The sequence below is a fragment of the Myripristis murdjan genome, chromosome 1 (genome assembly GCF_902150065.1).
Source record: "Myripristis murdjan chromosome 1, fMyrMur1.1, whole genome shotgun sequence".
Lineage (NCBI taxonomy): Eukaryota > Metazoa > Chordata > Actinopteri > Holocentriformes > Holocentridae > Myripristis > Myripristis murdjan.
The window spans coordinates 25,267,133-25,290,301 of NC_043980.1; the positions used below are offsets into that span (position 1 = coordinate 25,267,133).

A 23,169-nucleotide genomic window follows, 5' to 3' on the forward strand; every position below is an offset into this window, starting at 1 on the left:
AACAACCCTCGACTCAAAGAACAAGAAAAAAGGCCATTCAAGACGAAGAAAGACGGGAGAAGCCTCTTGCGGTTGTGTACTACCTTAGCACATTTGGGTCTTCGGAATAGTGAGCCACGAAACCATGGACGGTCGAGGATACGGCTCTGGTAAATTAAAGCTTTTCGAGTTGTTCGTCAGAAGTAATGTTAAATAACCCTAAGTGGATGTCCAGGGTTTTGTCACAGCAGCTGCAGTTACTACAGTGCCAGTCAGTTAAGCTAACCCACTGGCTAAATGCGTTGTGTCCGTGTGACATCGTAACGATAGTGTTAGCTCCAGTAGCATTAGCTTTGTATAGATTTTAACTTGCCGGCATGAACCAGCTTTAACACCGGTTACTGTACAGCCAATAGGTCGTAGCTAAGTAACATCACCTCTGTGTATTGTGCTTGCACTGAGTTAGCTAGCTAACGTTTTTCAGCACATATGTAATGTTAAAGCTCGTCAAAGGCAAATTAACCTAGACCCGCCATATTCAGGCAAGATAAACAGACATCATATGTAGCTTTTTTTTTTTGCTAAGAACGTAACGTAGTTGGCAAAGGTTAACGTTAGCTTATTCGCGTTTGTTTTGTTAGTTAGTTTGCTGCAGTTAGCTTGCAAATCTCGTTAAAATGGAGTCAATGTGGCACGAAAATGACTCTTAAAGCTAATAAAATGGCCGCCATACTACCAACAACTGCTAACAAAACTTCAGGTTTAATGTTGTCGTGTTCTTGTTTATTTCTGTGATTTAGCATTCTCACTCAGCAGGTGAAATAGCACGCTAGCAGCCTCATTCGCCACAGTATGTCTCGGTTGTTTAGTTGGCGAACAATGGCTAACATTACACAGTCACTCCATTCAATCAACTCAGTTTTCTCTCCTTGTAGGTTACTCCAGTTGGGGAGGCGGAGGGTCGGGTAGCAGAGGTGAGGAAAAAAAATCCCTGCACTCCTCCACAAAAGAATGATATGAATACATATGAATAGTGCGGTCTGTTTTAAAAGAAGTGAACAGGTATTAGTTATATTGACGTGTTTTCACTTACCACCCTGCAAGGTTCTGGCAGCTTTGACTTGTATGGAGGAGGCTATAAGGACTCGGTGTCGGGGCTCGGGGGCTATGGAGGTGGTGGGCAGATGAAGAGAGGTCTCTCCGGGGCCTCCCTGCTCTCATCCACAGGCACAAATGCAGACGCCGTTATCGCCAAGATTAACCAGCGGCTGGACATGCTCACCCAACTGGAGGGAGGGATGAAGGGTGGCCGCGGTGACAGGTAATGTCCACAGCCAGCTATTGTGTGTACCATTTGTCTAATTTGATCCAAGCGCATGTTATAATGTAATGTATTTTCTTATAAAGCATAAATCAGGTTATTTTTTGTTTTGGGTATTATTTTCCCATTTGTAGTCATGCTGATAACTAAATATAACGGCCAGTTTGCTAATATAGATTAGACTTTAATCCTGAATGGCAAAGGCCAATGCCAGCAGAATCCATCAGGTAACCATATGTCAAGTGTGTTCAAAAGCACACGTGGTTTAAGTCTGAGATGTATACAATATAGCGGCACAGGATTGTAAAGTAATATCATTTGGAATCCAAGGACCCAAGACATGGCTGCCTTCATGTAGCTCTCATTTTCTCCTAGCGGTGGGTTTCTTATCGGTTTGCTGGCTGGCAGCTGGTTGTCATACATACAGTGCATTAGACCGTGTGTGCAGCTGTATCCTGCTCTCAGCCCACTAATACAGATTTCCAACTAATGACTGAGGGTTTGATTATTACTCCTGATTTATACTATATGGACAGGACTTTTGTAGTCCACAACTCTGGCGGGTCTGTCAATCAGTGGTTCCTAAAGTAAATTACATCTAAATGTATTGGTGCGATGTAGATAAACGCATGGAAGAATTACTTTTTATAAATGCACATTCACTAATATTTATGCAACTAACTGTGCACCATAAACTGTAAAAACAGTTCAGAATAGATCACCTCTAAAGAGCTGTTTGCACAGTGGAACCATGCTTTTCGTGCGTCGCCATGGTTGTAAAAATGTTTCATTGGGTTTTGGAAACTTTGTTTCACCTCTGAGATGACACAGCTGGACCTTGTTGTATTTGGAAAAGACAGAGCAGACAGATTGCTGTGCCAAAGCCATGTTGAATCAAACTCTAGGATGTGTCTTTTGCAGTGGAATTTTATTTTTGTACTATATATTTTGGACAGAGGTCACTTCCCTGCTCTTTCCAGTGAACGTTTGTGGGCAGTCCTGGTCTCTGTGGAAACAAGGTGCAGTGACACTGGTAATCCTGTAGATGGCAAGCCCTCACCAGTGCTCCCTCACCACCAAAAGATACAGTTCAAGTGATATAGACCCAAGCTCACAAGATGTCATTACAGCATGATCAGAAGTGTTGAAAAGGACATAGACCAGTGTGTCCAGCAAACAGCGTTTTCACAGATCACTTGTTAATGTACACAGTATTGAGAACTGACAATGCTGTTTAAACTGTAAATTACCACCGTTTTACACCTTTATTCTATTATCTCCTCTACCGTGTGTATCTCATGCTCCTCAGGGCGGTAACATATGTCCATACACATCCCAGCTATTGCTATTTCTTGTTCTTGTCCTCTCAACTTTTAATTGGATAAGTTTATGGATTGACCTGAAGCTGTGCTTAAAATGGTACTCATTAGCCTTTGAACAGGTGCAGTGTAGATGTGTTCAAGCTGTAAATGTTCAATATGATGACGTCTCAGTAAAATGGAAAAATTAACAACACTGCCAGCTGTGTCATAATATTACTTATTATTTAGCAGTGTTATAATATTACTTGCTCGCTAAATACAAGCATAGTGGCTTACCAACAAAGTTTTGATAATAAAAAACAGCTTAAAATATAAATAAAAAAGATTGCCTATTGCAAGCTATTCATATTTTATGTGTGGCCTGGAAAAGCTTCCTGTTGTGCCATGACCATCCCTGTATCTTGGCAAGCCATTACAGTGGGGCCACATAGATTTTCATTTGTGGTACTCAAGTCATTAAATTTACACGTTAAACTCTCAGCCACAGCACTTGACTCCCTAAGCACACGTCCTGCGCAAATCGCAACGCATTGTATGTCACATGTCTGAATGCATTGAAATATGGAAATGGAACAGTAAAGGTGAGGTGGAGAATGCATCGAGTGAATCTATATTCTGAGGTCCATACATCAACATGACTCCTGTTCTTTAGCTGGAGGTCTTAATTCACATGTTAAGATACAAATAGATACTTAGACTTTCTAATGCTTGGTAAGGCAAATGCTTAGCAGGTCACATCCTAGTTGGATACTGAACTCGCCATTTACCAGGATTCCATTTGATAAAATATATAAACGAATGGATATTGTAACACATTTTAGGGCAAAACCAAACTGATTGTTTTGGAATGATAAGATGGCTCCAGGAAACTACTTTGTCCTAGCCGGTTCAGTTGCTGATTATTCATAGTTTACATTTTAGCAATATGTAAATATCTGTTTTTGGGTTAAAAAAGCATGTTGCATACATTCTGAAGTGTGCATTTGAATGTGTAAGAATCTGAGAAAGCTTTGAGTGCTCCTGATTTGCTATATCCTTTTAGTATTGTTTGACTGGTTTGCTTCCCAAGATTCAGTACAATGTTTTTTGTCAGTCAAGGTTGCTATTGTTTCTTCAGTTTTTGAAGGCTCATCTAATTACATATGACTGCTTTAGTGCCTCTTTGCCTATGCTTGGCTAGTTGTCAGTGGATTGGTGGCCACTGCCCTGTTGATAAGTGTGTTAACACTTTGACACCCTCAGCGCCAAGTTAATGCCCATGTCAAATTCCTTGCCAACAAACCCAGGACTATTGGTGCAGGGGCTTCTCTGTTTTCAGTGGTCTGTCATCTCAGCCCATGCATCATCTCTAGCTACAGGTTTGATATCTCGAGAGATCACCATTTTAAATCTTAGTTTTTGGTGTCTAGATTTGGGATAGTTACTCATTCACAATTAACGATTGGGCTAGACCCTTAAAATTGTATTTGATTTTGGAAAAAAAAATTGTGACATCCGTCTAGAGCGCTCACATGTGAAAATGCAGAGCCCCTCTGAGTTAGAGGCCAGCTTCTCTTAACAAATACACATCCTCTGAATGAAGCTAGTCCTTGTTTACCTTGTGCTGTTTCAACATGGCTGCTGTCTTGACATTTTATTTAAGTTGTACACACCTTTTTTTTTTTTTTTTTTTGTTTGTTTGTTTTTCTCATCCTCCATGTGACCTAATCCTGTGTTCTGGCTTTAGGTTACACAAGAGAGATGAGCTTACAGGTGCTGGCGTGGCATTACTATGTCAAGCTGAGTTGATGTTTATTGAAGGCCACCTGCTGTATCTATATACAAGAAACCAATCCCTTACCCCTGGAAAAAGCTCACTTTAAAGCACCCTCTCCAGAGTACTTAAGTATAATTAGACACTTTCCAATATATTTCATGCCTTGCATCTGTCTTAGGACATCACTGGTTCTAATGGACAGTGCTCTTGTCTGTTTCTCTCTATGACCAGCTCTCCCCATTTCCCTCTCAGTCTCCTCCTGCCAAGGTTTGACAACCTATCCCTCACTGAGAAAGGGGAGTTAACATAAATTGCATTTCCCCTAACCTGCTGGGTACCGTATACCCTTTCACCTCCAACAGAGAAATGTGGTTGGAAGAGGTCTGTAAACTCAATGTTCAGAGAAAAAACATCACTATGCTATGAAAGAACACATCCAGACTGTTACCTTGTTTTGGATTGTCAGCTTATGATCATACCCATGTGGTTCATCATAAAAATAAAGCTGGGAGTGACAAATAAATAAAGGGAGAGAGAAAGCGAGACCATGGAGGAGAAGGAAGAGCAGGTGGAGAAATCCAAACCTGACTGCCTCCCTCCCTCCCTCACTCTCTGCTCTTCTCTATCACCCCTCTCCCTCCCTCCCGCAGGTTTGACCAGTACGAGTCATTCGACTCGCGCCCTTCTCTCACCTCTTCCCGAGATCTCTACAGATCTGGCGGCGGCAGTAGCTATGGTTATGGCGATGGCCGGGGAGACAACATGCTGTTGGGTCAGCGCGGAGGCTCAGGCTTCGGAGGGGGAGTTGGGCTAGGGGGAGGAGGAGGCTTCAGCAGCCCCTCCTCGTCCTACGGAGTCGCTAAGATGCGACAGAATATGAGAGATTCCTTCACCAGTGGCCAGGGAGGAGGTGGAGGATGGGCTGGAGCAGGCCGACGTTCCCCCAGAAGGGGTGGAAGTGCCGGGGGTCGAGGAGCTGGAGGAGGGTTTGGAGGTCGCAGGTCTGACCCCACCCCATTAGGAGGAGGTGGGCGGGGAAGTGGTAGCGGTGGCCACTCCCACCGCGGCCATTCTCCAGGAGGTGGTAGAGGCAAGCTCCCATCCCTCCTTTCCAACCGCATGTACCCTGAGAGTGGGGGTTTCCATCAGGGTTCCACCCAAGGGCCTCACGACTTCCCTGGGAGGCATTTTGGAGGGGGCCCACGGGCTGGCCGCCAGCGAGGCCGCAAGAGACCCCTCAACAAAGTAAGTACCTCCAGCCGGACTAGAAAGCCCCCCCAACACTGGGCACGAGAAGACTGTTTTAATTATCTTCTTTTTGTACATTCAACCAACTAGCAATCCACCCTTAAATGCTAGTATCACCATCTAAAGGAGGTTGTCCTACCATATAATCCCTAATATGACTGCCCAGCCCCTGTTCAATGTGGTCAGAAATGCGTCATGGAGCTAAACTGCCCTGTCTCTCCAATAAGTGCCCAGTGTCTGCCCCGCCCCATCCTTTGTACACTTCACACCCAGGGGTGTTTTTACAATTTCACTTTTTGGATTTCATTTGGATGTTTGGTTTCTTTTGCCCCAGCCTTCGAGTACTCTGTTGGATAAGGCTAATGCTAGTGATAAGGGAATGCCCATACAAGGAAGACTTACGTTTAAAGAGTGCATAATTGGCATTGGCCAGAGTTTACAAGAATTCATTCATGTGTATGAGCACTAGTTGTGTTGTCCTTGTGTTTCTGTCCAAGTGTTTTTGTCCATAATGTTTTTGTTTGAGTTCGAATTGATTGTTTTGACCCTAGCAGGTGAAGCCACAGCGCGATGGCCAGAAAAAGAGAAAGCAGACACTGACTGCAGCTGATGAACCAGAATCCAAGATGAACAAGACAGAGAATACTAGTACAGAGGCTGCCCAAGGTACTCACTTGAACACACAATGAATCCATGACACTTTGGAGATAACTGTCCCATTACGCTACACACAACATTTTTTCCTGTCCTGTGTTTCTGTCTGTAATAGTTGATGGTTTTAACATGATAAAGGTCTAACGACCAAAACTTTATTGCTGTTGGATGAATCCATTTTATTTCTTTTGCAAGTAAGTCAACGGTGTGCAGGAGCCTTTTGTTTCTAATGTTAAAGAACAGTTTCGCCCACAAACCTGTCATTTTGTAGGTGTGCATTAGCTTTTTTTCTAACAGTTGATGGAACAAAGTAATGGTAATAAATTGATGGTAATTAAGTGTTTCTTCTGAACTGCTCTGTCACTGTAGAGCCTGCAGAGAAAAATGGAGAGAGCAGTGAAGCAAAGACTGCAGATCCTGTGAGTAGATAAAGTTTATGTGTCGGCTATAATGCTATTGATTTCTTTGTTGTTCTTGTATCTACAACATGACTTGTTATAATTATTAATGTGCGCTTTGTCTTCTCTACAGGAGACAAAACCTACAGCAGATGGAGAGAAAAGTAAGCCCCCTTGCTCTTGCTCCTCATTCTGATTATTTCCCCATCTTGCTCTGTGCTCTTGCTGTCCGCCTTGACTTCTATCTTTATGCAATCATTTACTCAAACACACCCTGACATACCTGTCATCGTGCCATTCCATAGCTGCACCCACACAGGAGGAGAACTCTCAGGGGAAGAAGAAGCAACAGGGCAAACAGACCCCAACCCAAAGCCAAGAGAAGCACCCCAAACTGAGGAAGAGGAGGGGCTTCCTTGAAAGGTGAGGGAGGCCAAACTAAACATCTACTATCTTTTTCTTATCTTTTTTGTTCTCATTTTCCCTCTTGGGGAAAATGAGAATAGTGAGTTCAAATGAGTTCTTGGTCTTTCTTTCTTTTCACCTCTCCTTTCTTGTTCCTTATTTTCATTTTTCTAACCCCTTTTTTCATTTGCTGTTTTTGCACTACCATGTCTTACATCCCTGTCAGATGCTGATAAATTTATGAATGATGCTAGTTATGGAATACTTAAGATTAAAAGGTGATTTAAAACCAGGTTTTGTACAAAATAATTTAACATTCCCTCTCCTAAAAACTGTGAGACTTAAGTGTGATTTTGCCAGTCTTTCTGTGTTGCAGGGTGATGTTTGCATGCTCTGTATGCAAGTTTCGTTCATTCTACAAAGAAGACATGGCCACTCATCTTGAAAGTCGTTTCCACAAGGACCACTTTAAGTTCCTCTCCAGCCAGCTGTCCAAGCCCACCACAGACTTCCTACAGGTGAGAAACACATCATTTTAACGAATGCCCTCACACTCAAATAGATACACAGAGGGATTCACAGTACAGTGTTGACTGTCAGTTCATCTAACCCCTGCTGGTGTCTTATCTTATGTACTGCTGCTCACTGCTTCAAGCTAAAACTTCCAAACCCTCTAGGAAGTAGCTGTTATTATTGTTAATATTATTAATATTGATCAAATTAATTTATTAGACTTAACTGATGTCCTAATGTTCTATGATGTGGAGGCTGTAGCAAGGGAACGCAGTCGATCAGATTGTTTTTGTGATGTTTAATCATGCAACATGATAAAGAATAACAGGTGTTCATGTATTTCTTGAAGTTTGTGACATGGCTGACTCATACTGAAAATCTTTTGTATAAATCTCAGTGTGTCTTCACCAGAGACCTGTATCATAAAGCTGCATTAACATATCCGGGGTTTCTCTTACTTATCTGGCTTCACTTAACCAGACATCCGCACTCTGGATTTTCGGTACCTTAAAGCCGGTTATCAACTCGCTAATTCAACCCAGGCTTTTCCAATCTAGATCTGTGCGCGCTCACATAAAAATGGCGGTGTTTGCTGCATACGACCAGTCGCAGACAAGGAAAAATCCACCCAAGCCGCATACTTTACGACGGAAGAGCAGACAATAATCTGAAATAAATACGAGGAATATAAATCCATCATCGAAGCAAAAAGCAACGCAGTTGTAGCTGCCAAGAGTGCAAGGAATGTCAGCAAAAAATCACCGACTGTGTCAATGTGTAAATTAGTGCGATAATGATATTACTTCCCCACCATGACGGCACGAGTAGATCTGACTACAGTAACATTTGTGTGTTCAAGAAATTAATGTGTCTCCCACTGAGCCATACACTCACACTTCCCTTACACATACACATGCAGAGGAACTGGCCCTCTCTAACAGTGCGGGTCGACCTTGCTGGAGGTCTGCCGTCAGTTTGAGTTTCGTCAGAATCGTCACTTTGATTCAGCTGATTTTGATATTTCATTTTATAAACCATCTGACGCCTCGTGTTTATTCTGCTGGATAAAAGAGAGCTGATTGGTCAGTGGGTGGGGCTTTTCTACCTGCTGAGCTCTCTCTGAACTTAACCTGCACTGGAGCAGGTTAGGTGTTCAGCGTATGTTACCATGGCAACATACCCCGATAAAAAGTAAGCCACCTTTATGGTACAGAAAACCCAGGGTTAAGCCTGAAGTTAGCTCGCTAAGCCAAAATCCAGCTTTATGGTACAGGCCTCCGGTTAAGATGTATATTGAAAGAGTTTGAACTGTCTACCATTGCTTTGCTGTGGTGCCTGGACATGATACTGTTCTCAGATAACAATAATAAAGCCAGCTCTAGAGATGCAATTATCCTCTATCCCACATGTGAAAATTTGCTTGCCAAGGTTAATTTCAAGACGGTATGTTGGTTTTCTAGGAGTACTTGTTGAACAAGTGTAAGAAGACTGAGCAGAGGATTAGTCAGTTGGAAAATCACAGTGCTGCCATCTGCCAGGTGTACAAGGAGCAGGACCTCACCAGAGGTAAAAGCTACAGCTGTGAGTGTGTGTGAGAGTGTGTGTGAGTGTGTGTGTGAGTGTGAGTGTGTGTGTGTGTGTGAAAGAAGTGGGTGTAACAAACACAGGCAAGCAAATCTCATTGCAGATATTGTCATTTGTCTCCCATTCTCCGGTAGAGCTAGGTATGGAACATTTCATGAGGAAAGTGGAGGCAGCCCACTGCGCAGCATGTGACCTGTTCATTCCCATGCAGCAACACCTAATTCAGAAACACATTAAGTCTGCTGACCACAGCTACAACCGCAAGGTACGGCATGTCAACATTCAAGCTAGAGCACAGACTCTGAATTATTTAGTTTACAATAGTTGAACCTATTAATATACTGGCTAATGCAGGGGAGTGTATGTTTAAATGTAATATTTGCTGTAATTTGAGAATATTTTACCCTCTGCAGTGTACATGACTTTTGTTTGTCCATTCTGTGATCCAAGGGTATGATGGAACAGTCCAAGAGGGCCAGTCTGTCCGTCGCTCGCAGCATCCTTAACCACAAACTCATTGGCAAGAAGCTGGAGAGCTACCTCAAGGTAAATACATCATGGAGTGCACCCACTTCTCACTCTATACCACGCTGTACGGGCTCAAAGTGCCTGTACGTTACAGACAGTGGCTGGCATCAAATACCTATGGTATGATTTATTTCTGTCTCTCAAAGACATGTCAAATTTACTATTAGTGCTACAACATAGTGATTTTTGAAAGCAATTTTCTTGAGCAGATAATGTCATGTTTTGTTCATAAATCTTGTTGACAGTGAATGCCTTCTGCTCAGATTAGTCATTCATTACAACCTGCTTCATTTGGCTTTGGCGTTTCAATGGTAACCATCAACGTAACAGCAGCACTCTGCTACAGCTTGTTCATGTAGTCATCTGGAAAAGTTGATAAACACAGTAATAGAAATTGACAACAGAATCATTATACCTTTTTGTTTTTTTTGTTTTTTTTTTTAAAATCAGAGTATTAGTGAAAACAGTGCACATCTGTCAGGTGGATCATTATATCAGATTTTTCACATTAGTGCCGTTGCCCATTCACAAATTACGGCATTAGTTTTAAAACTATGCAAATAAATAAATATCTGTGCCTAATTACAATAATGATAAAAACTCTTGAACTTGTTATCCAGGCAAGCAAAATCTGTGGTTGTGGGGCTTTGATCACATAGTACCTACTAAGGTACAGATTGTTGCACCTTTGGACACCTTCACAGCTTGTGTCATGTGACAATATTTTCAACACAACAGACAACATAGACTACTATAATTTTATGTGTAAATGTTTGCTAAACTGATTTAAAAATTGGATTTGTATTTGAATATTTTGTATTAGGTTATTGTGACAATTTTCTACAGTTTTAAGACACATTATGTTATGTACTGTGATATAGGTATTGTCCCTGAAAATGTAGGTGCATAGGGAGTCTAGGTATAAAATGAATTTGCAGAGTACCAGTACACCATGCATCACAATCACAGTTCAACAATGATAATGGCACACACAGAACAAACCTTGTAATCTCTGTTCCCTTGGTAGGGTGAGAACCCCTTTTCTGGTAACCAAGACGATCAGGATCCTGAAGATTCCATGGTGATGGACGTGTCTGAAATGGAGTTAACCGGTGACAACCAGACAGAGGCGGAGCTCACCAAGGATGAGTCTGCGCCTGAGGGAGTTACAGCGCCAGAGGAGGTGGTTGAGGGTGGAGGAGCAGAGGAGGAAAAGATGGAGGAAGAGCTAGGTATGGAGGGAGAGGAAGAACAGGGGGAGCAGCAGCAGGAGGAGCAGCAGGAGGAGGAGGAAGAGGAGGAGGAGGAGGAAGGTTTTGAGGTTGGAGAGGAGGAGGGTTATGTGGTGGATGAAATTGGTGAAGTGGAAGGACAAGGTGAGGTGGAAGAGGATGAGGAAGATGAAGGAATTGAGGCAACGGTAGTGGAGGAGGAAGACAAAAATGATGAATGACTTTTATCCTCTGTGACCTCTTGACCTTAAAACCTGTCTGGACCAATCATTGCCTCCAGTCCCATGAAACTCCATTCTGTCTCCAGCCACATTAATTTAATAAATGTGCCCTACGCCCAAGGTTTTTCACACTATTAATAAGCCTGAATGTCTGTACTTTAATTTTTATTCATAGTGTTTTTTGTGTGCCTTTTTGTTCATATTCTTTTTATTAGGATCATGTCTACACTTGTTTAAGGTGTTATCAACAACACTGTCAAGTGATGAGAAATTACTTTTCCCTTTTCAGAGTTTATACAACGCTAATGCATCCTGTTTGTCACCAGTGGTAGTGGTGATGGTGATAAATGACAATTTTCCCCCAACCTTATGTTATATCTAGAACAGGGCGGGCTTGTGCTCCTACACCTCGGGTGAAATTTTGAGAGGAGCATGTCAATAGAATATGGAAAATGTAGAGCAGGTGTTTGTCATGTAACAAAGTAATTTTACTCCAAGTGGGGAAAAAAATAAACTTGTTGAATGAATTACAGTTTCACTCTGTTTTCTTGTTTTCATTTCCCTCATTTCTAATTTGTTGGAGCATTGTCAATCTATCAGAAGTTGTTGAAAATAAAAGGGTATTGAAGGCATCAGGACTGGAAGCTCTGTCTGGGATTCTCATTTTGGACAAAAAAAAAAAAAAAGGCATACAGAAGCACTGTGTACATCAACATAAACAAATCTGACAATGAAATGTAGTCTTAAGCATGCAATTTTCATTATATGGTATTCCATCTAGCAAGAGGGTTGATACATAATATTTACAGACATCAAGGATGATTTAAAAACATGGGTGAGTGTGTTAAATCTATTTATGTACCAGAATCGTTATTTTCTGTCATTGGCAAGTGAGCGCTTACCCTTTCACACTTGGACCAGTTAGACTTGCATGTTATGTAACAGAAAATTGTGGCAACTTAGTCAGCATCTGTGATTGCTCTTCTGTGGATTCAGTATCATCACTGACCACCAGGCGGCATACCTACTTAGGTGAGACAACAACGTCAGATACACTACAAAAAAAAAAAAAAAAAACGTATGCGAATCACCCATAGCGAAGCCAAGAAAACGGTTATCGCATACCACGTTTTGAGAACTGAAATGTTGCAGCTTAAATGATCTTTAATTTAATTTAGCATACTTACACGCAGCCGTTAGTTAGGTGTAACCCAGTCCTGCTGCTGAAACACCGCATGAGCTCACTCGGTATGGGGGAGAGGCGGGTGGGGGGTCGTGGAGAGGTGACATTCGTCTGACAAACGTTTGGCCTGCCCCCGTGCGTCTGACGTCATCGACGTCGAACGTCGGACAGGACTGTTTGTTCTGGATTTGGGGCGAGGAAGGTCTGCGCGCGCTGACAACCGACCGAAGAAGGTAAAAAAGGCATTTTTGGTTATTCTCTCGGTGTCATTGGTATATTAAACGAAAGCACACGACTCCAGGAGTCCGATAAAAGGCTTACATTCGGCCTCGGTGGCGTATTTAGCACGCTGTCAGTGTGCGCTTTGACAAGCGGAGCATGAGCTGTCTTCGCAGGCCTTGCACCGGTTCGGGCACACGAGAAGATGATTTTTTTGTCGTTTGAGTCAGCGCGCTTTGGTGTAATGTGCATATTCTGTGTTGTATCCTTAGCTTCTCAGTACCGGTGTTAAAGTCGTTTTCATGGTATTCGACACTCCTTGTTGTCACTGTGCACGTTAGTGGCAGGTCGGTATCATGCTAGCCAGCTAGCTGCTAGGCTGTTTGTTTGTAGCCCCGTAGGCCGTATTCGTGACATAAGTTACGTCCTGTCAGGAGCGTAGTTTACGCACAGTGGCGTAGAAGTACACGTGAAATGTGACGTACGTCATTTTGAGAATATCAGTCTCGTCCAAGTAGTATTCTGGAAGGCCGTTTACGTGCGGAGCTGTCAGTTGCTCACAGCGGACATGGCGATATACTGACATGGAAGGTTAGCAAGGCAAAGGTGTACCTATGAATAATGAAAATCCACAACATTGCAGTGAAATTGGTGTTGAATATATTTTCTTTTTATTCATAATATTGATGCGTCAAATTTTCAGGAGACGCCACATCGTTAGCAAACTTGCTTCTCAGGTTATCGTTTATTATTTGTCTGAAGGCTGTATTATGGGATGCGTTAATGATAGCAAAATGGCTGATTTAATTTTACAGAACGATTACCTGAGGTGTCACATGACGTTTTTTTCCTCAGTCTTTGTCGACGTATGTCGCCTAATGTTGCTTTCTTTCGTTTTGGTTTGTATAACAATAGCTACGACTGAAGCTTCCCTGTGCTTGTCAAAACGGGCAGCAACTGTTAAATACAGTTGTATGTTTGCTAAGTGTACTGGGTCGATTGGGATAAGAGCCCTCAGGATAGGACTGGATTTCTTATAGCCTCCAGTATCAGTTTCAGTTTTCGATTAGTTGTAATTCTGTTATAAGCCAGTACAGTTTAGCTGCATTTTCAGAATCTTAATTTTAAAAATGAGCAGAATTAACAATATTAAATCGTCAAGAAATAGTTTGTTCCCAGGGATAAAACTCTGAGATACAGAATCTAGACTCTGGTAATAGATTCATTCAAGAGTTTGTTGACACCGATGAGATGTTAATTGTTGGAGGAGCATCCCTGGTTTGATGTCTTGTGTCAGGAATAAGAGAGCCCACATGATGCACATAGTACTTTTAAATCTTGTATAATTAGTCTGAAAAGAAACAGACAATATGTAACATTTAAACTTATTTATCTCTCTCAGGTGTGACACAAGTCCCTTCGTCGGTGTGGTCCCTCGCCCTGACGGCGTGTCATTCTGAGAGCCTCCTCTACATATAGGCTAGTCCAACCTATATCATCTAGCAGCCCAGTGACAGTCAGGTGCCTCTTCCTCCTGACAACGTCCAGCGTTGCCTCCATTAATTGCCTCCTCCTTAGGCCTTGAGATATGATTGCACAACTGGGTTAGACCAAGGCTGCATCCGAACAAACATGTAAGTCTCCAGACAAAATATGCCAGTATTTAAATGCATTGATTTTGAACACGTGATCTAGGGAGACCTTGTATAGGAAAAATTTAGGCTACATCTATGGTACATTTTGCACACGCTCTACAGCCTCAGTTTTCAAAAGAACCTTTCTTTATCTGTTAGATTAGGAGCTAGTATTCCACAATGTTACACCACTTGAGGCTGAAGTAAAATGCAGTATACAATATCCTATGTGAAAATTTCCCTTGACACTCAGCACAGCATCTTGATGGCCATTTAAAAATTTGATCTGTGTCTTTTATCTTTTGATTCTTTGTTATTTTATCATGGAAAGTCTGATTATGAACTGAAATGCGCTATACACAGACTTTATACTAGTACCGATACATCATGTAAAATTCTCTCTTTAAGATTTCTCGTGGCTGAATGACATAACTGGACATACTACTGTGTCAATATGCAGCAATTACTCTGTGTTTATTCAAAAGATGAAAACCTTGGAAAAAAAATCTTTACTATGATTTATTTACATCACATGTTACCTGTATGTGCAACATGCCCGGTTTACTGCAACTAGAAGTAGCCCCGCTTGCGGTGTGTTAAATTCTGAAGGTTTGACACTGTTCTGTTAGCAGAATTCAGACTTAAACTGGTAAACACATAAACATAGTCATGGCTGAGGCCAGGGATAAGTAGGCTGTGAGTGATAAATAAATCATCATGGTTTTGCATCCTTGTTCAGATATACAGGGCTGCGTCAGGGCATCAAACAGTGAATCCTGTCTTTTTTTTCATTTTAAACAACACCTCCTGTCCAATATTTGACATGATTTCGGGTGAAATCTTGCTCGGGCAACCCTGGGAAAAGATGCTGTTTGGGTTGACATCATGAGCTGGGATTCCCATCTGTGAAAGCCAGGGATGGGTATCCAGAACTGGTATCAGTTCTTGGTACCCGTTCTTGGTTGGTCAATAACAAAGTATTGACAGGTTTATGGACAAAGGGTGCTGCTGTAGATATTTATGTAACGTTAATGCATTCTAACATAGCTTCTATTTCCAAATTTCTAACTTTCCCCTAATGATAAAAAATCTAGTGATGATAATAAAAATAACCAACATCCTAACAATAGCCATTCCTACCACAGAGGAGGATGGCAGATCACTTCTTAACAGCAGGACAGGCTTGATGCGCTTCATGTGGAATATCTGAAATAAATGTAGGCATGCCACTTCCTTTTGGAAACTTCAGCAGAATCATCCTGGAATTTATGAAATCTAGCCAATGCAATAATGTCCATAACATAAATGGAGGGAGCAATATTTCATAACAAGGTCAAAAATGAAATAAAGTACTGTTTCATTAATCGTATCAAGGTCAATATGGCAATATATTGTGGTACACAATGCAGGTCATATCATCCACCACCTAAATTTTAGGTTTTATCCAAATGTGGAAATTACATGTTAGTGTAATTTTGTTGATGACTGAACTGCTCACACTAGTAACATTCTGCTGACTGCTATAAAGGGACTCATACTTTCTATTCCATATGTTTGACTGCTTTCCTGGTCCCACTGTTGGTTTTGAAAAGTTTTGTTGTGGTGGTGGTGTTTGTTTTAGCCTGTTAACCAGTTGCAGTTCAACTTGTTAACAGTGAACAGATGCATTCTTGTAGAATAGTGGTTTCACTTTCATTTTCACAATAGGATGTTCTGTTGAATTGAATGCACTGCTACATTCTGCTGGTCTGTGCATATGTGCAAATGACAGACGTGATGTCATACACACATTAGGTGCAGTGTTGGAGACCGGTTTTGATCAGTGCCTATATAGTGACCAACTTTTTACTTCATGGCGGTTTGCAATAATGTAGGGACCTGTGTTGAGTGATCTCCAACAATTGGTTGTCAGTGCCGCATATGGGCTGGATAACAGGTCATATTTGATGACTGACTTGTAGTCGTGGTATAGTGTTTACATTGGAGCTGTAAGGTTTGGCAACTTGGAATGTATAACCTGGCTCCAAATAAGCCATTAGAGGAACAAAGCCATCATCTTCAGTGGTGGAAAATGGTTGCATATCTAGGGCTACCATTTTTGCGACAAGGTTAGTGATGTTGTCACTTCTTGTCTTGTCATATTTCTTTCGGGTGAATACATGCATCGTTTCCTGCTGTGGGCCTGCAGTGGGTCGGGTGGAGGTAAACCGTATCGGGTGCTTCCATCTCAGGTGATTAAGCACTGATGCTGTATTTTTTGAGATACATTATTTCTGCCTGACATGGTTTATATTTCACTTTATATCCTCCTTCATCCAAGTCAAAATTACTCCATACAATACTTAGTTTGCCATCTGCCTTTTTTCATGTAAGTACAATCATATCTGTAAATACATTGACTTACAAAATATAAAATACACTTACAAAATATCGGGAGTAAGTGCCTGCGAAACGATTTTCACTTAGAATTTTTTGGTAAGCATTTATGGTCTGCTCGACGAGTACTCGTTTACTCAACTACACGTTTGCACCTCTAAAGGAAATATTTAGGAATAAGGAACTATCTGGATAAGGTAATATATAGGTAATATCTATGCTTCTTTGACCGAGATCTGATCACAGTGCACACTGATTCTTGGGAATTTGGATAAAACAGGTTTTAATTTTGAAAAAAAAAGTGAGTTAAATTACAAAATCTGAAGGTATATCATTATAGGCCAAGGTCTTGGCTGTTCAGCAATGTACCAGTGCAACCTCCTCATTTTGCATTTTTTTTCATAAAATAGGCGTTTTTCCAGTTATTAGGCTACTTTGTTTTTGTCAACACCGTCACCGTAATGTTTTTTTTTTTCATTTGAAAAACATGTTTTTTGTATTAAAAGAGACTATTACTTCAATAACTCAACAGCACCAAAGAGACATATTGTACGTATATTCATTTAAAACAAATAACTGCCTCTGACGGTGGTGACAGTCGCCTCATTAAAACATACATTTCCAAAATTTATACCACTCAAGCCAATGGCTTCTTGCTTAACAACTTTATTTAACTATTTGGTACAAAATATAAGAATCCTGAGCACTGGTATAAGCATTTTTCAGACTTCAATCATCACCGTCAGACAGAAAACCTGACGGTGGTGACATCTGACGATGGTGACAAAAACCTGCTCTTTCACATGATAAGCATGAGTTGTTCACATTAGCCATCTTGTTTCCCTCCTGTTGCTACCTACATCAGACCTCTTCTTAAAAAGGATACATTTATTCCATAATCTAATCTAATATTTTTTATACAAAAGTGACGGTGTTGACATGTTATGGTTGTGACAGTAGCACTGTCCAAAAATATGAAGAGATTTAAGAGAAAATAGAAAACTTACAGGAGCCTGAGTGGTCTTGAAGCATCCAGTAGAGCTGAAGGTTTGAAAAGAGGTCCTCAGGAATGTAATTGACCTTGTAGTTTTTTATTATTATTTTTTAAATAAATATCTGACGGTGGTGACGAATATGTGGGACACATTTTGAGCAACCACAAAATAATAGTAAATATTGTTCAAAACTCATCGTTTGTAGTTTTTAATACATATTATGATGTACTCTTTCATGTGGTAAATATATTATTCAATGAAATTATTACTTTTTGTTGTTTTAATCAAGTTGAAATGATTATCTCCTATCCGAGGACAACTGGTTTTGTAGGCCATGGGCCAACATATAATCATTAAATTAATACAAATTAAAAATAAACCTATAAAAGAACCTTACAAATGTGCAAAGGACCCCCTGATTATGCCCTTGATGCCTTTTATTCATCAAAATGTTGTAAATTTCCAACAGAAATAGCATTTTTCTTAGTGGGACATGATTTATCCAAATTCCCAAGAATCAGTGTGCAGCAAGATCCAGATAACAAGAATGCATGTTAATGCAAGGTCTCGACATCAGACCTCATTATCCAAGTAACACACCTGGATACAGAGATTGCATTTTAATTCAAGGTAGAAATGAGCCCCAAGACACATCTGAGTGTATGTATGGAATGGATGGATGGATTGACTATTTGAGTTAGAAATATACTGAAATGGGTTCACAGAATCTGCTGTGTGTAACATCCTTCCTTGATCCATGTTTGATGATAATCTTGCAAGCGTTAACCCTATGAATTGGTATAGTGCACAGCTTTCACATAATGCCCAACCCAATTTGACATACCCATATACAACCCTTAAAGCTACGTTTAGCACTAGTACTTTTTTTTTTTTTTTTTTTTAACAACCCAACAACCCGACTGACAGCACTGTCAGTCTTGTTTCACCACACAATTTACAACCACCTGGTCGTTATTTCCTTGTTTCAACCCTCTAAATTTCTGTGTCAGCCTAAATAAGTTCTTCCCTGCCCTCTTCTTCACCCACTCATTGCTCCAACTTCATTCTAAACTCTGAAACCACATATTCTGCAGATAAACAAATCCAGATTTCACATCAGTTGCATGAGTGCCTGTGTTGCTGCAATCAGCAGTGTAGGAACAGAAACTTCATGCAAAAGCAGTTTACTTTGTAGCTGAAAGTGAAATGTATCCTTGATTTCCATGCCAAAAATACATTTTTTGCCTTTTGGTTTAGTATAGTTTTATTTCAGAAAGACATTATTAAGTAGCTCCCTCCAGTTTCAGATAACTCAGCTACCATGACCCAAGAGCGTCCTGTGTCAAGATTCTTCTAGATCCAGTTCCCAATGGCTGACGCTGGTGGCATACTATGAAATTATTTAGATAGATAGATAGATAGATAGATAGATAGATAGATAAAACTTTATTCATCCCAAAGGGAAATTCAGGAATCCAGTAGCTCATTCAAGACAAGAGGTACTGAGATAGACACAGATAGAATATGTTAAAAAGTAAGTGCTAAATAGCAAAATACAAAGTTCACATTAAAATTGCCCACTCTGTTGTTCAGTCCAGTTGTGGCAGAGGGGATATGTGTGATGTGTGGGTGAGTGAGTGTGTGACTGAATTCAGGGGGAGTGGAACAGTCTTATTGCTGTGAGGAATATATTCCTAACAAATATAGTCCTAACAAATGTTCAAATTTGAGTGAACTGTTTCTTTTGATTTGGTTAACATAAAACAATTTAATTGTCCAAATGTGTAATACTCAAGTGTACTGTGTCTCTAGTATTTTCAGTTTTGATATTTAACAATATCATCATAATTGCGGGAATGGCTGTATTTGGAATATGAGTGGTGATGATAATACCGACAGTGTTTTTTACCTAAAAAGTCAGAGTTGAGTGATAAGCCCAACTGTGATAACAGCGGTGATGTTTAATAATGACACTGTTGATCTTTTCCCTAGAGAGTCAAGTCAGGAGTGTGATGGCCTGAGGGGGATCCCCCCGATCCCACCTGCCCCTGCCAGGTCCAATCTGCCTAAACTGTTTGCGCAGCCACCGCACCCCACCATTGCTATGGGAGACGGACTGGAGGCAGGCAGCAGCCAGGCCCCTCCCTCTGCCCCACCACCTCTCCCCTTCAATCCTCCACCGCCTGAAACATGGAATCCATCCAGACCCAAACGACAGACCAACCAACTACAGGTAGGCAGATTTGTGTCTTTGTTTTCACATCTAATCCGTGCCTGACTTTCTAATCACCTTTTGTTGATTAGAGTTAATACTTTTATTTAAATTGATTTGTGCTAGTATTTGTCCAGTCATCCCCAGTTGTACTCCTGGCCAGCCCTGTAAGGGGCTTTCCTCTCTGTGTTCCTTCTCAAGATTTCTACTGTTTTTCCCCTAGCTTCTGTTGGTTTTTTGGGGGGGAATTGTTTTCTTAAGAGCTGTGAGGATATAGGTCAAGGGGTGTCATTTTTGTTAAAAGGTGGGCCAGTAAGGCTGTGATTAAGGGCTCTAAATAAAAATTAACTTGAACTTGTTTGATTTTGCTCTTTTCAGTACCTCCTAAAAGTGGTGTTGAAGACTTTATGGAAACATCACTTTGCATGGCCCTTCCAGGCTCCTGTAGATGCCATCAAACTCAACCTGCCTGTGAGTAGTGTGTTGTATGTTCCTGCCTGCAGTCATATTGAAAGAAGAAAAAGAATGAGAGATGAAAGATTTTTTTAAAAAATCATTAAGTTGTGTTTTTGTTAGATCTTTCATTTAATACTGTCTCACACTCTCCTTGCTTTTTTATTTCTGTAGGACTACTATAAGATCATCAAGTCCCCTATGGACATGGGCACAATAAAGAAACGTCTGGAGAACAGCTACTACTGGAATGCCCAGGAGTGTATCCAAGACTTCAATACAATGTTCACAAATTGCTACATCTACAATAAAGTAAGCTTATGCTCACTGTTCATGAAAGACTTTCATGTGCCACAGCATGACCTATATTCTTGTAGTTCAGATGAACCTGTCTAATCTTTTATGCTGAAGAGGCAAGATATTGCTTCTTTGGCTTGTTTAAAAAAATTGACAAATCTTTTTATTTAGAGCTTCCTAAGTATTTGTATATGTGTGTTTGTGTAGCCTGGAGATGACATTGTGTTAATGGCAGAGGCCTTGGAGAAGATGTTTCTCAATAAAATCTCTGAGATGCCCCAGGAGGAGACTGAGATAGCCGTTGTTAACAAGGGACGCCGTGGAGCTAGACGGGAGCCAGGTAAGATTTTAGAGTGGAGGGAATATGGATTGTTAACGTGATTTTAAAACGTCTCCTGAGACAAAGCATCATACTAGCTATGTTGTCCCCAGAGCAACCCTCTTCCTCTCAGGGGCAAAGTAGTTATGTCAGTAAGATTGGGAAAAAAATTTGGGCACCAAAATCAAAATGTGCTTTAAAAAGATTTTAACAATAAAATGACTTCTGATACTGTCCTGCTTTTTAAGTATTGAATGTTCATGCTAGTATTTTGACTGTATATGAGGAAGAAGTGATGCATACTGGATTAAAGTGAAGGCTAAATGATAGTAACCTAAATAGCCAAGCTTGCATGTGCAGGATACATATAGTCTGTACAGGTTTGTGCTTTGTTAACCACACCTACTGCAGCATTGTAACTTGTGGTGTTAGCTGAATTCATTCAGGCGCCACAGAAAGCATGTCTTATCCCTAGGCCATTTCAAAAGTTTCCCTTAATCAGTCCAACAGGTATAAAGCAGGTCTGGGTGTGTGTTCTGGTGTTAGTAACTTGCCATCCTCTGTGTTCACCTTGTGTTTGTTTTTTGTTTTTTTGACTCAGGTCTAATCACCAAGCCCGATTCAGGTCAGGACTCGTCCTCCCCCTCGACCACCCCACATACACGAGGCTATTCTTCCTCTTCAACAACTCCCCAGACCCGTACGCCAGCCCTAACACCCACACCTCAGGGCCCTCCCAACTTAGCCTTGGCCCTTCCTCCCCAGACCCAGCCACAGCCCCCACGTGTGCCTCCCACACCCCCCTCCCATGCTCCCCAACTGGGACCCCCATTTCCCCTCTCAACACTGGATGTCCTGGCCCAAGGCCTGACCTCTGTTCCCCCTCCACCATCGGCTCACCCAGGCTTACATCCCACCTCACTGCCACAGAGCTCTACAGCACCCATCAAGGTAAGAGGGTGTAGAGGGGTTGGAGCTGAAACATCAAGAGATTCCTTACTGCCCGCAGAACAGATTGCTACCTATTCTAGAGTGTAGTGCACGACAGTTAACTGTCATTCTCTGTTGGTGACAGGTCGATTTGTTGTCATTATCTGACCTCTGATCCCTTTTCTTCCAACAGCAGAGGAAGAGCCAGAAGAGGAAAGCAGACACCACAACACCTACCGCCAACGACCAGCTCAGTGAATCATCTCCCATCTCTGTGGAAACTCGGCCACGCCGAGAAAGCGCTCGCCCCTCAAAGCAGCCCAGAAGAGATACTTTGCAGCCTGACTCCCAGCACCACCTTGGTGTTGGTTTGGGGCTGGGAGGGACGGTTACACCGAAGCGTCAGGAGCAGCTTCGATACTGTGCAGGTCTAGTTAGAGAGATGCTGTCTAAAAAACATGTGGCATACGCGTGGCCGTTCTACAAGCCTGTTGACGTACAAGCTCTCGGACTCCACGACTACCATGACATTATCAAGCACCCCATGGATCTTAGCAGCATCAAGGTGAGCTTATTAGGAATGATGACAAAACCTGTAATAGAAGTGGTGTCACTGAACGACTTCTGTATTTTTAGATTGGTATCCAAAAATAGAAAATAAGTGTAAACACTAGTTTGAAGTTTATGAGGTTGGACAGTATTTGATCACGGTGGTCTATTCTTATGTGTTTGCCACAGAATAAGCTGGACAGCAGACAGTACAGAGACGCTCAAGAGTTTGCAGCAGATGTCAGGTTGATGTTCTCCAACTGTTACAAGTACAATCCCCCAGACCACGATGTTGTTTCTATGGCACGCAAATTACAGGTAAGCAGCATATCACACATACTGTTAAACAAACTGCAGTGTTGGAACATGGTGAATCTGTCACTTTCCCAGTTTTTGCTTTCAAGTGCCTGCTTGGTGAGAACTAAACATCCTAAACATCATAGTTACAATCACACTATGGGACTGTCAGACCTGCTAACCTGCACGTATTTTGCGTACCAACCACACATTTCTTTGTCAAAATATGCAGACAAAAAATGCCTGCTTAAAGTATGCAATTTAACTGTCATGCCAGCCACTACCTGGAAAAGTCCCTAACTAGTTGGTTCACTGAAACGTTTTGCGTTTTCGAGATGCTTCATTTGAGGTTCTGCGGGTCATCGAGCCTGGCCCCTACCAAATCTCCTGGGAGTGTTTGTAGCATCTGACTGTAGTAGTTTCAAGCTGTTAATGACAGAAGTCAGGCAGCTGTCACTGTACCAAGTTACAAAAAGTTGGAGTAGCTACGGCTGACGCAAGAGCCGCAGTATTGCGCTACTGCGCTATTTGTAAGCCAAGTTCA

General features: G+C 41.5%; 2 protein-coding genes and 1 long non-coding RNA gene across 4 annotated transcripts in view; 2 read left to right on the top strand and 1 right to left on the bottom strand.

Moving 5' to 3' along the window:
- akap8l (A kinase (PRKA) anchor protein 8-like) lies at nucleotides 1–11,699 on the top strand. 2 transcript variants are annotated; one of them, XM_030053929.1, is made up of 13 exons: nucleotides 1–149; nucleotides 915–953; nucleotides 1,084–1,300; nucleotides 5,029–5,623; nucleotides 6,178–6,292; nucleotides 6,650–6,699; nucleotides 6,812–6,842; nucleotides 6,984–7,101; nucleotides 7,460–7,601; nucleotides 9,057–9,162; nucleotides 9,315–9,445; nucleotides 9,631–9,726; nucleotides 10,736–11,699. In XM_030053929.1, the coding sequence occupies exons 1-13, from the start codon at nucleotides 125–127 to the stop codon at nucleotides 11,159–11,161; spliced, it is 2,091 nt and encodes a 696-aa protein (XP_029909789.1). In that variant the 5' UTR covers nucleotides 1–124; the 3' UTR covers nucleotides 11,162–11,699. The 2 variants fall into 2 exon arrangements, with proteins under 2 accessions (XP_029909789.1, XP_029909797.1); XM_030053937.1 differs by having other exon boundaries at nucleotides 6,181–6,292.
- Nucleotides 9,884–12,601, bottom strand: LOC115360809 (uncharacterized). Its single transcript, XR_003928363.1, has 4 exons — nucleotides 12,349–12,601; nucleotides 12,064–12,188; nucleotides 10,711–10,936; nucleotides 9,884–10,071 (listed from the first exon to the last, which is right to left on the bottom strand). It is a non-coding gene; the product is annotated as an uncharacterized LOC115360809 (long non-coding RNA).
- LOC115360777 (bromodomain-containing protein 4-like) overlaps nucleotides 12,484–23,169 on the top strand; it is a 22,156-nt gene continuing 11,470 nt past the window's right edge. Inside the window, exons 1-9 of the mRNA XM_030053916.1 lie at nucleotides 12,484–12,577; nucleotides 13,966–14,197; nucleotides 19,561–19,801; nucleotides 20,159–20,251; nucleotides 20,408–20,545; nucleotides 20,738–20,870; nucleotides 21,451–21,800; nucleotides 21,973–22,344; nucleotides 22,518–22,646. Coding sequence (XP_029909776.1) covers nucleotides 19,673–19,801; nucleotides 20,159–20,251; nucleotides 20,408–20,545; nucleotides 20,738–20,870; nucleotides 21,451–21,800; nucleotides 21,973–22,344; nucleotides 22,518–22,646 — 1,344 coding nt within the window. The 5' untranslated portion in view covers nucleotides 12,484–12,577; nucleotides 13,966–14,197; nucleotides 19,561–19,672. The remainder of the gene's footprint in view (nucleotides 12,578–13,965; nucleotides 14,198–19,560; nucleotides 19,802–20,158; nucleotides 20,252–20,407; nucleotides 20,546–20,737; nucleotides 20,871–21,450; nucleotides 21,801–21,972; nucleotides 22,345–22,517; nucleotides 22,647–23,169) is intronic.

Excerpts from the sequence above, each read along its gene's own strand:
- akap8l (XM_030053929.1), top strand. The coding sequence starts at position 125 with ATGGACGGTCGAGGATACGGCTCTG. Across the intron at positions 954-1,083 it reads CGGAGGGTCGGGTAGCAGAG|GTTCTGGCAGCTTTGACTTG; the intron begins GTGAGGAAAAAA and ends CCACCCTGCAAG. Across the intron at positions 9,727-10,735 it reads AGCTGGAGAGCTACCTCAAG|GGTGAGAACCCCTTTTCTGG; the intron begins GTAAATACATCA and ends TTCCCTTGGTAG.